The sequence below is a fragment of the Choloepus didactylus genome, chromosome 6 (assembly GCF_015220235.1).
Source record: "Choloepus didactylus isolate mChoDid1 chromosome 6, mChoDid1.pri, whole genome shotgun sequence".
Lineage (NCBI taxonomy): Eukaryota > Metazoa > Chordata > Mammalia > Pilosa > Megalonychidae > Choloepus > Choloepus didactylus.
This window is the reverse complement of record NC_051312.1, coordinates 131,256,147-131,270,651: the sequence shown is the minus strand read 5'-3', so window position 1 is coordinate 131,270,651 and position 14,505 is coordinate 131,256,147. Positions and strand designations below refer to the sequence as shown.

General features: G+C 38.8%; 1 protein-coding gene across 6 annotated transcripts in view; it reads left to right on the top strand.

Moving 5' to 3' along the window:
* The window catches only part of CADM1 (cell adhesion molecule 1), a 340,006-nt gene that overhangs the window by 295,919 nt on the left and 29,582 nt on the right, over positions 1–14,505 (top strand). For 3 of the 6 annotated variants that reach the window (XM_037841525.1, XM_037841524.1, XM_037841523.1), the window contains exons 6-8: positions 2,549–2,648; positions 5,754–5,926; positions 10,299–10,388. In XM_037841525.1, the coding sequence (XP_037697453.1) occupies positions 2,549–2,648; positions 5,754–5,926; positions 10,299–10,388 (363 nt within the window). The remainder of the gene's footprint in view (positions 1–2,548; positions 2,649–5,753; positions 5,927–10,298; positions 10,389–14,505) is intronic. The other 3 variants (XM_037841528.1, XM_037841527.1, XM_037841526.1) reach the window with 1 other exon arrangement.

The following is a 14,505-nucleotide window of genomic DNA, read 5'->3' as shown; positions in this document are numbered from 1 at the left end:
GTAATTGTGACAACTGAACCCATAAGTAGGTGGTAGGTGTTTCTCCAGAAACCTAAAGAATAAATTGGGAAAATCGGTTATCAAAATTGAAGGTATATTTTCAGTGGTTTAGTATATGATTTTTACATAAATTCCAGGTATAGCAAGTCCTTAGCTTGTTCTTCCAAATTTATGCTGGTAATTGAGAACTGGTAAACTGCTCATTAGGAACATAAAAAAGCATTTAACTAAAACAAATTCCATGGTACTGAAGAGGCACGGTGGATTAGATTTTCAACACTCTTTATTATTAATGGGAGTTGAGCATGTAAAAAGTGCACTGTGCTGAAAAATATACCCTCTCTGTTTGCTTGTAAATTACATGATGAAAAAAACAAAACAAACAAAAAATACCTTTCTGCATAGGCTAGCAAGCATTCAGCTTCTCCTTAATTAATGAGCTGAAGTCAGCAGCACATGGAAAATGCAGTCCTTCCATGGATCAGAAATTAACCTATAAGCAAATGTTACATTTCAGCCCAAATTTGGGATTTTCAATTTAGCCTCACCCAGAACAGTTTGTGAGTAGGAATGGCAGAGGTCCCCTAACCAGGAGCTCCATAAATACTGCTGTTTGTGAGCTTGAAGCATTAGGTGGCAGGTCTTTTGTTATCTGCACATTACATGCCATAACCTTCTTCCATTAATTTTTTTGCATCTTGTTTTTCTGTTTTAAAAAAAATTCCACCAACTAGCTCTATGTGTGTAACACCACCATAATGTGTGTAACACCACTGAGCCCACATATGTCACTCAGTGTTTGTATTTAGACTAAGCTGTTGTCTCTAGCTGTAAAGGGGGGTACCCAGGAGCTCTTGCCTCAGCCCAGCAGCCAATGCAAGTTCAAGGTCATCATGTTTACCCTTTATGAGGTTTTCTGCCTTTCTTAAACCTTCCTAACCCATTTATCAGTTTCTGCAATCCTTGATGCCATTTTGCTCTCAAACATTTCCTTTGCCAACAAGTCCAAGAATAAACCATGTTACTTGGATGGGTCAGCTGGAGCTTTGGGGCTTGTTAACTTGACGGTCTCTGGCAAATGACTTGGCTTCTCAGAAGGCATTACCTACTTGCAGTGTGTGACACACTCTGGGGTACAGGAGGCTCTCTTAAAGGGTTTTCAGTGCCATGCCAGGGGTGTGAAAGCAAGAAAGATCTATGGCAGGAACAAGACTATAAAAATGCACCTGGAAAGCAGCCATCCCTAAGGAGGATTTCCTTGTGCAGCTTATTTAGCTGTATACAGGTCAAGATTGGTTGTGCCCTGCCATATTTCTGCCTTCTGCCTTATTCCATAGGATGAATGTTAATGAGCTAAACACTGCTTGTAAAAGGCCAAGGGGTTGTTGTTTAGGTGGTGTGGTTGTCTCAGAAAGTAAAGCTATGGAAATTGTTCTGACCTTTCGGCCAACTGATGTCTTGCCCTCTCACATGTATTACTCTTGAGTACATTTCCAAAAATACACACTTAGAGAGCCACAGAATTAAATGAGAAAACTGATTTAGGGATTAATAGCTTGTTAGTTTGGCATTGAAAAGAAAAATCTCCCAATTCCATTTGGGTTTTGTTTATAAATGTAAATGTGTGTGTATCTTTGTTAATTCCAACTTCTTCTACACCATCTCTCCTTCTTACCCCATCAACCATCGTTCACCACTCACCTCACAAACTCACACACGCAACTTTAAGAAGCTACTGAAAATAAGAATACCTACATCATTTACCTAAGTACTTCACTCCTTTGAGAAACTATACCTGACTTGACTTATGGATTGCCAACTACTAGGAAATGCAGTTTTGAATCAGAAATCCCTCCCAATATATATTTCATGGAGCTGTTTCTCATTAGGTTATCCCTATGGCCTTGGGCAGGCTGCTTTTTTCTCTGAATGCCAGTGTTTTCATCGCTAAAACTGGACTTAAGCGATCACCAGTGATAGTGATCCTGTAATGGTAGGCTCTCAGTAAATGTCAGCGTGCTTCCTTCTTCTACATTGCCCCCCAGTTCTTTATTCTTAAAGCCATCTGAGTGGAAGCAGAAATTTTGCCTTTCCCATTTGAGAACAAGAGCATAGAAGAAGCAGACTTATTAACATGCAGTGTCACCGCATATTGTCACATAGTAATATATGATATATGATAAAATGTATCAATTCCAAGCACCACAAATATCTGTGGCTTCACCTCAGCATGAAGGCAAATGGGTTTTCTTTAGCTTGAGTGAGTTTGGAGATAAACTTGTATGTAACAAAATGTATTTCACAGGAAATGTTTGATGTGACGCAGTTGGCTTATGAATCTCTTATCTGTTTGTGGTTCATTCCTTAGAGTTATTAGTCAATTTAATTTGAGCAAATGCCAGGATTACTAACTAATTAGAAGGATGTTACTGAAGGATGAGGATGGGAAGAGAGTAAGTTCTGGTAGTGTGGGGTTTGTGGCAGCATGCAAGTCTGATTTGTGTAATATCATTTGCTAAACATTATACTTTGTGTTGTTGTCACACAGATAAGCCTCAAGTGCATATTCAGATGACTTATCCTCTACAAGGCCTAACCCGGGAAGGGGACGCGCTTGAGTTAACATGTGAAGCCATCGGGAAGCCCCAGTAAGTTCTGAAGGCCAAGGTTGGCAGAGGGTCATGAGCAGTAAATGTCACAACACAGAGATTGTACATTCACAACTCATTAGCTGTCACCGTTCTCCTGCTGCAAAGAGTGGTAGATTTTGCAGGAAATAAAGGGTATTCAGTAAAAAGAGGAATAAATATCTCTTGTTCTTAATGTTTAGAACTGGGGGAAAATTAAATGCCAGCTAAGATTGAAATCTCAACTAATTCTATAATATTATTATCATCAACGTGATCAGGATTATTTTCTTTTATACACAAAAAATAATCCTAATGAATTTATTAGTGCACCCACAATCTACTTTCTGTGTTGATGTCCAAGCTGCCAGAAAGGTGGTTTTCAGACTTAAACTGCTATGTTTAGGGCCAGCTGTAGGCAGATGAATTTGCCCTATGTTTAATTTTGCATCCCCCTCTCTCAAAGAAAAATGTCACACTTGACACCTAGAGATATTTTTGTTAGTAAAGCATAGTTAGGAACTATTCTCAAGGGTTAGAAGCCATTGCATAAGAGAAAAGAAGAACCAACTATCACCCTAATTTTACTGCAAAGTATAAAGAAGCTATTTCACTTGACCCTGTTAAATGATCTGTAGTAAATTAGAGGAACTACACATATCACTTAGTACGGTGCAGGGGGCAGGGACAGGGGATATTTAGTGGTACCTCTTTAAATATTTTTCATTTGAGTTGGGGGAATCTTTCTTTCAGTTTTCTAATAGGGTGGAGGTTGTTTTGTAACTTGTCTTAGGGAAAAAGAAATCCATGGAATCATGAAATGGAAGAACAGGTCAATGTTGGGATTAAGGGCCCCCACACTTATAGAGGTACCCAACAAAAAAAACAGCATTGAGCTCCCTCTGCTGTCCCTGTGGTAGGATTTTTTTTTCCTTTCAAGAGTTTTGCTAACCAACATCATCCCAGTTTTCATATGAGAAGTTTAACATCTTAACAAAACTTCCCCAAAATCTTGGAAAGAAATCTCCCCATTATGATTCAGGAATGATTTATGACAAGAGACCAGCAAACCAAAGGGAAGCCTGGCTGCTGTCAGCTCTCTTCTTCCTTATACCTCTCCTGATTTTTGAGCTTGTGTCTCCATGGGCTAGACTCTGCTTCTCTCTGTACTAATCATTTGAAGTTTAAAGATGACCTTTAGGAGGCGGGAAGTTGTCTTAGTTCTGTTTTGCTTTTCTTTTTTTTTTTTCTTTTTTTTTTTTTTTTTTTTTTTTGGCTTTTCCAGGGGTTTTTGTTTGTTTGTTTGTTTATTTGGTTTTGAAAACTTGAAGCCTCAGCAGAGTGGTCTTTTTCTCTTTTGAACACTGCAAAAGATTCAGATCTTTGTTTCTGTAAACTATATGAATTATGTGTCCTAATTAGTAGCTTACCTCACCTCCAAAACAGCCCAGTGGAGAAAAAAAAATTCTCAGAACCTCTTGCCTCTTGCAATACCCATATATTCAGCCACATTAAGTACATATACAGTATATGGCTTGCTAACCTATATTTCGCTTCTGTATTTTTTTTCCTTTGAAGAAGGTACTGTGTTCAATTGAATGTGCCACGGGGACAGTAAATTACATGTTTCCTTCAGGACATTTATGCCAGAGAGGGTATTTGTTTGTTCTTCTCAAATAGGAACATATATATGGTTGTATGAGCAAGCACGCATTACTCTGCCGCTATCCCTTCTAGCATATTACCTATTTATTTTCTCAAGAAATTGCATACAATAAAAATGGTAATTTAACTTGCCATTAAATGTTGTGAATATTCTCAGCACTTACCCCCACTGATTGTTTCAGCTGTCAAGCAGCAGGACATTAGATCTGATTGCCAGGCAGGCCCATTTGCCATTGCCTGCAAGGAGGACATATGCAGTACTAATTTTTAAATAATTTACTGGGTTGTGATGACAAATCCATGTGTAATTAAAGAAAAATTGTAACTTCACATCCCATTTGAAAATTGGAATGCTACTTGACAGAGCCAACTTGAGTATCCATTTATCATTCAGCCTGGGTCTTTTGTCGTGTCATGGCTCCTAGAGGTACCAGTGGGAATGGAAAGGAAGTTACCTCTGTGCTCTCCCTTTAAAAGGAAAGTTTTCAGGCACACCGTGAAGAATGGAGGTTTCAGATTCCATGAGTTTGAAAAGTATTTTTGTATGTGTGCATTTTTGGCTCTGGAGCATCTTGTGAAATTTACTTTCTGATGGGTACAAATGTAGGTACTTTAAATCACTAAAACAAACTTGTGTCTGATGAGCAAGTGCCATAGGACCTAAGGAATCTATGTGGAGATGCACTCCACAATGATTAACTTGAGAGCCTCCTTTTCAAGCTGTGATGACCTCTGCACAGCTGCACACACACACAAGGGGGAAAGGTATAACACCGTCTGGGCTGTGGAGATCCAGTCAAGAAAAGCAGTTTGCCAAGGGACAAACAGATGAGGTGGACTGGGGTATCAGATAGTGTGGTGGGTGTCTTGGGTTGGGGAAGGTAGGTTTTAGGGAATAGGAAGTAATTGTGTCTTTCCAGAATTGGAGGTGGAACAAAAGCCAAAAGCAAGAGCTGTTCAACAGTAAAATTCTATTCTTTTCTATGAAAGTCTAATCCATTTCCAAATTACAAGTAGCTTCTAAGCAAGTGTTTTGATGTGTTAGTAACCATCAGATTAATGCATGTATTGTTATCCAGGAACTTGATTTTTTTTCTTAATTAATGAGATGATTAACAATGGGTAAGCTGTGTCCTGTCTGAATTGGTGTGAAACCACACAGCAGGGTATAAAAATAGGGCATATTCGTTTATTGGCTAATTTGTTGAAGATAAATTGAAAATAATGAATCTCCTCCTTGTGGTCTGTTGAAAGTTTTTTCAGCATGTGATAATGTTTAAAAAAGGAATTGTATTCCAAACCAAATTTTGGAATTCTGTAAATTTAAAATATTCTCCTGTACGTTCTCATTAATTCTGTCACCCTGCATGTGATTCATTTAATGCATGGATAAAAAGTTTGATACAGATAGCATAGCAGGAAATAATAATGCAACTTGTCCTTCTTCTCCTTCCTCTGCAGGCCTGTGGTGGTAACTTGGGTGAGAGTTGATGATGAAATGCCTCAACATGCTGTATTGTCCGGGCCCAATCTGTTCATCAATAACTTAAACAAAACAGATAATGGTACATACCGCTGTGAAGCTTCAAACATAGTGGGGACCGCCCATTCGGATTATATGCTGTATGTATACGGTACGTGAGACGATAAACCGTTCTTCTGCTAGACTCATTTCCATGTAGCTGCTACTTGTAATTCACTCCTAAAGCTTTTGGTCAAGATGAAAACCAAAAACCACTTGGTTTCTTTCAAGAACTTAAAGAAGCCTGGCCTGTCATGGACCCCAAAGTCCCCACCTAGGAGAGCAGTGACTTTTCTCTCCCTCTGATCATGGGGATTTCCCACTAGATCACAGTAACTGGTCATGCTGAGTAGGAAAGCTGTGTCCTCAGGCACAAGACGTGGCGATTGTGTTAGAAGTAATGACTGGAAAATTCATCCTGACCAATTAACGGCTTTGGAGCTCAGAAAGTTTATTCCCAGTAGTATTTTCCTATGATACCTGAGCTACACGTTCTCCTGCTTTGATGAGCAAAACCATTCCATTTTCAGCATGAAGCTATTAAATTCTAGAAGATGGTACAAACCAGTAAGTGCCTGGAAAAATGCTAGGTCCTTGATGGCTTACATAAACCACTTGTAGCTACTGCACTGGACAGAAATGCTTTTTTTTCTTTCTTTCTTTCTTTTTTTAAATTTGTCTGTGTTCTTAACCAACATCTTTTTGCAGGGTATTAAAGCATATTATCATGACTTTCATTCTCTAATCAACAAATATTTATTGAGTGTCTACTGTGTGCCAGGCATTTTTAACTTATTTCCTATTTATGTCTTGTCAGTTTTGTGTATGGTGAATATTCTCTTTTAGTTGAAGAACATACTGCCTCTCTAATCTTATGATGACAAATTGAGGCTGTTCTGTCCAGGTGAAATTTTCTGGTTAGTTTTATACTATAAAATAATCATTAACATTGATATAATACAGAATGAGTGATCATAAGAATCAAAATTTCAATGTGTAGCAAATATTTCAGTATATTGGGGTAGGGACATTTCTTTTTTCATGTTATCAGTGTAAATAATCCACATATAAGTAAATAAATATAAGGTATGAGTATTTAAGTATGTATGAATATATACATACATGTATCTATCTATCTATATATCTATAGATAGATAGATGAAATGTATATCTTGGAACCATAGCCACTTCCTTTATGAAGAAAATTGGAGTGGCAGTCTTTTTAGTCAAGTAAAAACATGTTTTACGTCATATCTACATGGATATTAAAATATAAGTCTTAGGCTACTCATGAGTTTCTTTTTTTCATTAGCATAATGTAAAATGAAAGGACATGTCTTACCATCTTATTTGTAGACTTCTGACCTATGTGTTCTTTTCTTTACACACTGCCCACATGGTCTGTTGTCCACAGATGATAGCATTAATTCCTTATCTTCCAGAAGATACAGCTTTTCTGTGTAGGTGAGAGAGATATGACCCATTTTTGGTTGTGGATGCACAGGCAGAACCACCCCTTTCCTCAGACTGTTCATATTTTAAAAAGCAGCGACAAATTTCCACCAGTCTGTTTTATGCTTCCTTGATTGAGAAGACTAAGTTATCTGGAAAAATTGTTTTGATTTATTGCATCTATTGCTCCCACATCTCAAGATGGGAGACATTTTGTGAGTTTGATGGACAAATATACTAGCATTTATTGAGCACTCACTTCATTCCAATCCCAAAGGTGAATATTTTACTTGCCTCATCTCATCTAATGACATCATGAGATAAGCATTATTATCACCCCATTTTACAGATGATAAAATGAGGATTAGAAAGGTCATATCACTTGCCCAAATTCATAAAGTTACAGAGCCAGGATACTTTCTGGCCCCGAAGTCCACAGTGAAGGCTTATGCCTTTCTTTGGACAGTCATTGAACAGTTCCTTCCAATGTAAGATTATCCTTTCAGACTTAACTCTTTGGGCCACTGTGCATTATTTGATAGCCAGGAAACACAGGAACCTACCTCTTTAGGCAGGCACATCTAGGTACACATATCTCTCAACCCAAGATGGTATGCCTCTTTTTCTAGGCATCTGATAGATCTACAATATACCACCTACCTCCTTAACCTGTGCTAGTAGCAATACTTGGAGTGACAGACTAGAATACTAACCTGAGGTAATGCTAATCTATTAATAAAATATTCTAGCAATTTGGGAAGGAGGTGGGTAGATTTCCTTTTCAAAGCTGATTTATGGTACTACTATAGTGATTTCTGAAGTATTTTATAAACGAAAGGAGTTAATATGACTGTAACGTTTAATTTTCTGGCAGTAACTAATAGACTTGTTGCAACTAGCTGGTTAGTGCTTGGGCACTGGTTGCTTTTGTTCTTTCAGCCTGTGTGTGTCACACACAGCTTATCAGCCCCAACTCTATTTTCTTAACCAGTGACCTGACATTTCTCTCATGGCTAGAAATCATCTAAGCATTCAGGTTATACCTGTTAATGGAATCTAATTCATTTAGGTCGCTGGAGCCAGATGTGAAGGACGACAGTTAACCCAATAGTGATGGAAATCCTTGAAAATATGTGATTTTCACAAAATGAGAGGACAGGTGACCTTTCTGTTAAGTCTACCCCCTCATTAGTCTGGTCTACCCCTTGGTTTGTAATCATATTTTCAAGTCACTTTTGGGCCCAGTTGTATTTTATTGTGGACATCACACTCTTTGTGCTAATTCTTTTAGAAATAGATACTGAAATAGGATTATAGTGTATCTGGGAAAGTCTCCCAGGTGCCGATGTGCCTTTTCAGTGGTAAATGTGATTGAAGCAGAGCAGAAAGCGCACAGTGACTGTCCCCCTGCTGGGCAGCAGGTACCACTCTGGATACAGCTTCATTGGGTAGTAGAGTGAACAGGATATCTCCAAGGCTCGGCTCAGGGGCCAGGGCACCTTATTCATCAGCATATGCAGCCAAATGCTTTCCCAGTTTACAAAATGCTTTTCCACTTGTGGCCTCTGTAAAAAATGTCTGGGGACCAAGACTGAAAATACTGGCCAACTTACAGCGGTTCTCAACCTGTTTACGTGGCTATTTATAACGGGTAGTTTAAAATAACTAATAATTTCTACTTCTTGAGGGAGAATGAGATAATTTTTTTAATGGAATCCTTCAGACTCATGTGGGTGCCTGCTTTCCACAATTGTTTGAACTACTTGTGTCCCCAGTTTAAATGAGCAAAGTCCCCCATAAAACAGAACGGTTTGCTGCTGATTCTTCCCTGTCAAATTTACACAAATACATGTGTGTGAGAGAAGCAGTTTGTGAGAAAAATTAAAACCTTGATTTATTGATCTATATGTTAGGAGTCATTCTAAGTAGACCTTACAAACTGGCAACAAGGTAATGTTTTTCATAAACTTTCAGGAAGTTGTACCAGACCCAATAAAGGTGCAGTATATAATTAAAGTCTTGATGTATTAATTAGACAATCTGAGAGCTCACTTGGAGATAAAAGGACACCAGATGTGTCAGGGAGAAAAAGTTGACGTGCTTTAGATAAATTTTAAAATCAAAAGCCTTCAAATCATCTTATGGTCTATTATAGCAGAATGATTGCTTAGTTCAAAGTCTTGCTGACAATTTAACACATTCAGTTTGATCATTTAGGTTTAGATTTTTTTTCTCTTTCATTTTTGCCCTTTCTTTATCCCCAAATAATTTTTAAGAAGATAGAAGAATATACAGCATATCAGATAACTGACAGAGGCTTCCCTGGCTTTGAGGGTCACACCTCCTTTATATTTAGTTCTCTTGTTTACAAGATGGAAAACAATCTTTCAGTTTTATCATTGTAGTCCACTTAGGTCAAGCTTTTAACATGAGCAAAGGCAACTTATTAATATTTATAAGCTGTAAAATTTATTGACTTTTAAGAAATAAAATCTCAGTAAAATCTCACATGCCTGGAACTTGATATTTAGTGGTGACATTTTCTCTTCTTAGTATTTATTACTAGTATAGAAGTAGTTCTACTTCCTGCTGAGATGTATTGATGGAGAATAATGAAGTTACGAGTCATAGAGAGCAAGTGAGCAGAAGCACACACATCCTTGGCTGATATGAGCCCTATCGCTAGAATTATAAAACCAAAAGACAACCATTGTGATCTCTTGGTGCTGAGTTAGCCTCACCTTTGAAATCGAGGAGAGTCATATGTTTTGATCCCCACCCCCTCCACTTTACATCTCCTTATTCCTTGTTCATTTCGTTAATAAAAATCTCCTTTCTTCTTTTCTTGGCTCTTCCAACTAAGGCTTTCAGATACAATTACAAGACATAAATCTTTGAGGAAAACCTTTTGATTTTAAAGGGGGGAGCCCATCAAACAAGCATCTCAATGTCTTCATGCCTTTGTTCTGTCATTACTAGTCATTGTTGTGTTCAGCATTGTGGGTTTGATTTTCCTTTTTTTTTTTATCCAGATCCCCCCACAACTATCCCTCCTCCCACAACAACCACCACCACCACCACCACCACCACCACCACCACCACCATCCTTACCATCATCACAGGTATGGTACCTTCATTACCATTCAAAATGTCCTGAATGTATATTGTCTTTCTGGTATGAATAAAAAGAAGCCTATAATTTCCCTTTAAATCCTTGGAATTTGATTGTTCCTTTATTCTGGAACTTTAAAGACATTAGATACTATGTTCTTAAGTTGAATCTTAAGGACTTCAAAATCTGTAACACCAAAGCATTTAACAGTAGATCAGATATTTTGTAGCTTATACACAAGATAATTCCTTTTTAAGCATTAGTATCCAAAACAAAATGCTAGGGAAAATGACAGCCTGGCTACTCGGGAACATGCCAGTAACTCATGCTTAGCCATGGTCGATGAAATGGTAAGTATTGTGGCTTTGGATCTTCTTCTTGTCTTAACTTCATCTTAATCCACATGAAGGAAAACACACACCTTTTAACTTGCCCTTGTGGGCCATGTTACCAAATGCAAAGTTGTCCTTCCTGCCCCGGGGAGTACATGCTGTTACTACCTAATTGTTTGCCTGGGTAGCCAGAGAGATCAGAGAAGAGTCCCCTCTTTTCCCTACTGAGCACCCTCCCTGCCCTCAGTACAGGGTTGGAGGGGTGGGAGCAGCAGCCACAGTGGTTGTAACTCTGTGGCTTTATCCCTTTGGACCGTCTGAAACTCTTATTCAAAATGAGTTTCACTCTCTCTTATTTCCAAATGTCACGGAGGGAGGTGGTGTGTCCTCCACCCCTTTTCTGGTACCCAGTATCTTTCTCCCACTGCTTGATGTTACTTGTCTTGGAGCCCTGAAGTTTCATCTGCCGACCAAGGTAGGAAAGCTTATGGCTCTGCCACGTCAACTAGACATACAGGATTTCCTTAGGTAAGACCTTCCCCAACCAGCTTTCCAGGTATCTGCCACAGAAGCAGATCAAAGTAATTGCTCTTTGAGAAAAAGAAAGGTCTCTTGAAAAGGTAACATTTACATTCTACTGTGTTGCCTGAGAAGAGTGCAAGGAGCCCTGAGCTGTGGGTCTTTGACTCTAATCCTCTCACTGGACTTCTTCATAAACACCGAGTTCCATTTCACTCATCGTGCTTGACATGGAACTCCTTGTTACCACCCTAGATATGGCAACTAGCCTTTACACTGGCTCTCTGGAGACATCCTTCCATTTTCACAGAAGTGGGCGAGATAGAGCTGACAAACATTCAAAGTGTTCAGTGAAAGAGGAGGCCTCATCGGTTTATGAAATACAACAGTATATTGTCTAACCTCAGATTTCTTCACCATTGTAGCCATTACAATGGAACAAAGAGAATCCTTAAATAAGCCACTATCGAGCATTTTTCCAAATGTTGGTTACTAAACTATCAGTTCTGCATTTAATTCGGAATCTTCTGAAAATCCATCAGTTGGTTTTTGTGTCTTACTCTGAACTCTGCTCCAACCCAGCTGCTTCCTAAATCCTTGCCTGTGTACGTTTCTGTTTTAGCTCCTTTGTTAGTTCCTTCTGCTTCTTAATTGAAATCAGTTTGTTAGCATAGTGAATAGATTCATCTCATTTTCTATAGATTAATAAACATATTGAAGATGTTCCACCCTAACTGATTTCCAGAGCAACCGTGCTATAACAGCTTTTCAAACTCAGAACTAGATATTTATTCTTTTTTCTCCCCAAGTTGTAAACTGAATTAGACTCCTGCTCTTATTACCAAGTTTTGGTAGTTTCCTCTGAAAGGCCCTTTGGATGTCAGGTCAATTGCATCACCTAATACTTCATTGCCCAGCATACTTTAACCCTTTAAATAAACCCTTCAGCAGTCTGTTTTGTCTTTGCAGACATTGCCCAGGTATGAGCCAGTCTTTATTACCTCTAGTTATTGAAGTTCCTATCTAGTTAGCTAGCCAGGTTTACATTTTAAAGCAGTTGAGCCTTATTCACTCAAGAGTGTAAACACCACATTTCCCTTGAATAGGGAACAATGCTTTTCAGTTGTGGCTGGCCTCTCACTAGCTTAGGCTTTTGTTTTTCTAAAGACCTGTCTTAAAACTCCCTGAACTCCTCCCCTCTCAACAACCAACCTCAGCAACTCAGCAAAGTCACTCCAGTTCATAGCTCTTAATTCTTCACTCTAGACTAAAGCTAATCTTATGCCCTCAAACAGCTACAACTCACTTATCATAGCTCCTACTGCAGAGGCTCCATTTAAGACGAAATTTTAAAAACAAACAATGCTATATTTCTATCCACATCAAAGGCATCTCTCATAAGGACTTGTCTTGGCTTCCATTGCCCTGCTGCTGGCCTCTCAGCTCTGGATAATGTAAGATGATCTCACGGATGCAGGTTAGCCTCTCTGTGGGAGCAGTTGAATCCTCTCTACACACAAAATGCAGTCGAGTAATGAATGCCCAGATCCTCACCAGCATACCCAAGAGTGGTTAAACTACAATTGCTACTAAAACAACTTTGTAGAACCTGTTGCCTTAATGGATGTGATCTTATAGGCTTACTGTGTCTTAACAAGCAGCCTTATATCTATTTATCTTGGCCAGAAAGTACACTCGTGCAATTTAACATTTGCCCCTTTCTTCAAACAGATTAAAGATTATGGTGCTGAGTGATTCGGTGTCCCACTTCTAAAGGTCCAAGCTATCCCCTGGATTTAGATTGGTTCCTAAAAATTCTTCCAGACTAAATCTTGACAAATGGATAGCTAAATTAATTTCCACTCCTCTTCCCTCTTGCACTGTTTGGTACATTACAGCCACCATTAGCCTTAAAAGCTTCAGCAGCCAAATCCAGTGTCAGTAAAATAAAGCCTAAGTCAAAGCTAAAAAAAAAAAAGCCCATAGTCATCTATTTCTTTTCTCCCAGTCAGATGCAATAACTGAAACCCATTCCCAGGTCAGAGTTTCATTACAAGAAAAATGTACAGATGCAATAGAAAAAATATTTTTAAACTTGGGAGGTCATAGTTGATTTCTGATTTCTCTGAAAGGGAGTGTTCCACTGTTGTCTTTTATCTTCCATAACCAAGATAATCGAATTGTTTCCCTTGTTAGAGAGGCAGACTGGCATTCTGTTCTGAGTCACCTGACTCCTTCAAAGCATGTTAGAGCTTCATGCCGGAGACCCTCAAAAGAGGAAGTGTAAGCCCAATCTGATTCCACTTTGTCCACCCAGGATCTCGGACCCCGTGGGTAGGAGGAGTAGGTGCTCTCTGCCTCCTGCCTTGCTCCCATGCAGAGCCAGCTCCTGCCTGACGTGGCAAGTACATGTCTAAGAGGAGGACTTGATCTAGGGAGGCATTTTTGCAGACACTAAACGTATTGAAAGAACTATTTGGTGTCAATTTGCCCTAGCAACAGTGATAGTAAACTATTAAGCCATTAATGTCATTTGAGTCTCTTTACAAATGTAACAGTTTGGGGTATAGGCTTAGAATGGAAGCTCTGTCACAAGATTCCTTGGTTTCTCTGTTAGCTTTCATGTTCAGTGATATTCTGACCGTATTTCTGTTTCTATTCTTGCTATTTGTGAGTCCCCAGCCTGCCCCTCCTTTTTTTTTTAAACATCAACTTATCCAGGTAGTTTCATTCATAAAGATATATGCTATAATAGGAAAGCGCGAAACACATAATTTAAATTACTCCTGGAATCCTTTGTTGAATGCAGAGGTAGCCGGACGTTACCCAGGGAAGCTTCCTTTGTTGAGAGTCCTCTCAGTAACTACAAGAGGAGAACAGCCTGTCACACTAGGATTTGGTTTGGTTTTTAACTTTCTTTAAAGTCAGTTGGCTTTGTATCTTAGGTATACATAAAATTACCTGTCTCTATGTTTGGTGATGGTTTTAACCCCTATCTGCTGGTTGAATCAAGCATTTTCCCTGTAGTCATCTTAAGAAAATGTTTTGTGTTTCCCTCTCTTTGGATATTGTATCGTACCTGCCTGGTTGCAACCCGAGTTAGGTGCCTGATGAGGAGTACCATAGAAAGGACTCAGCACTCGGTTTTAAACACCCTTAACAGCTTAAATATAAAACTCAGGCCAGGAGTTTTTCAACCTGTAGGTTACATAGTACATGTGACTGTCATAAGTTTAAAAAATTAAAACCACCTTAGAATAAGAAATGAATAACTAT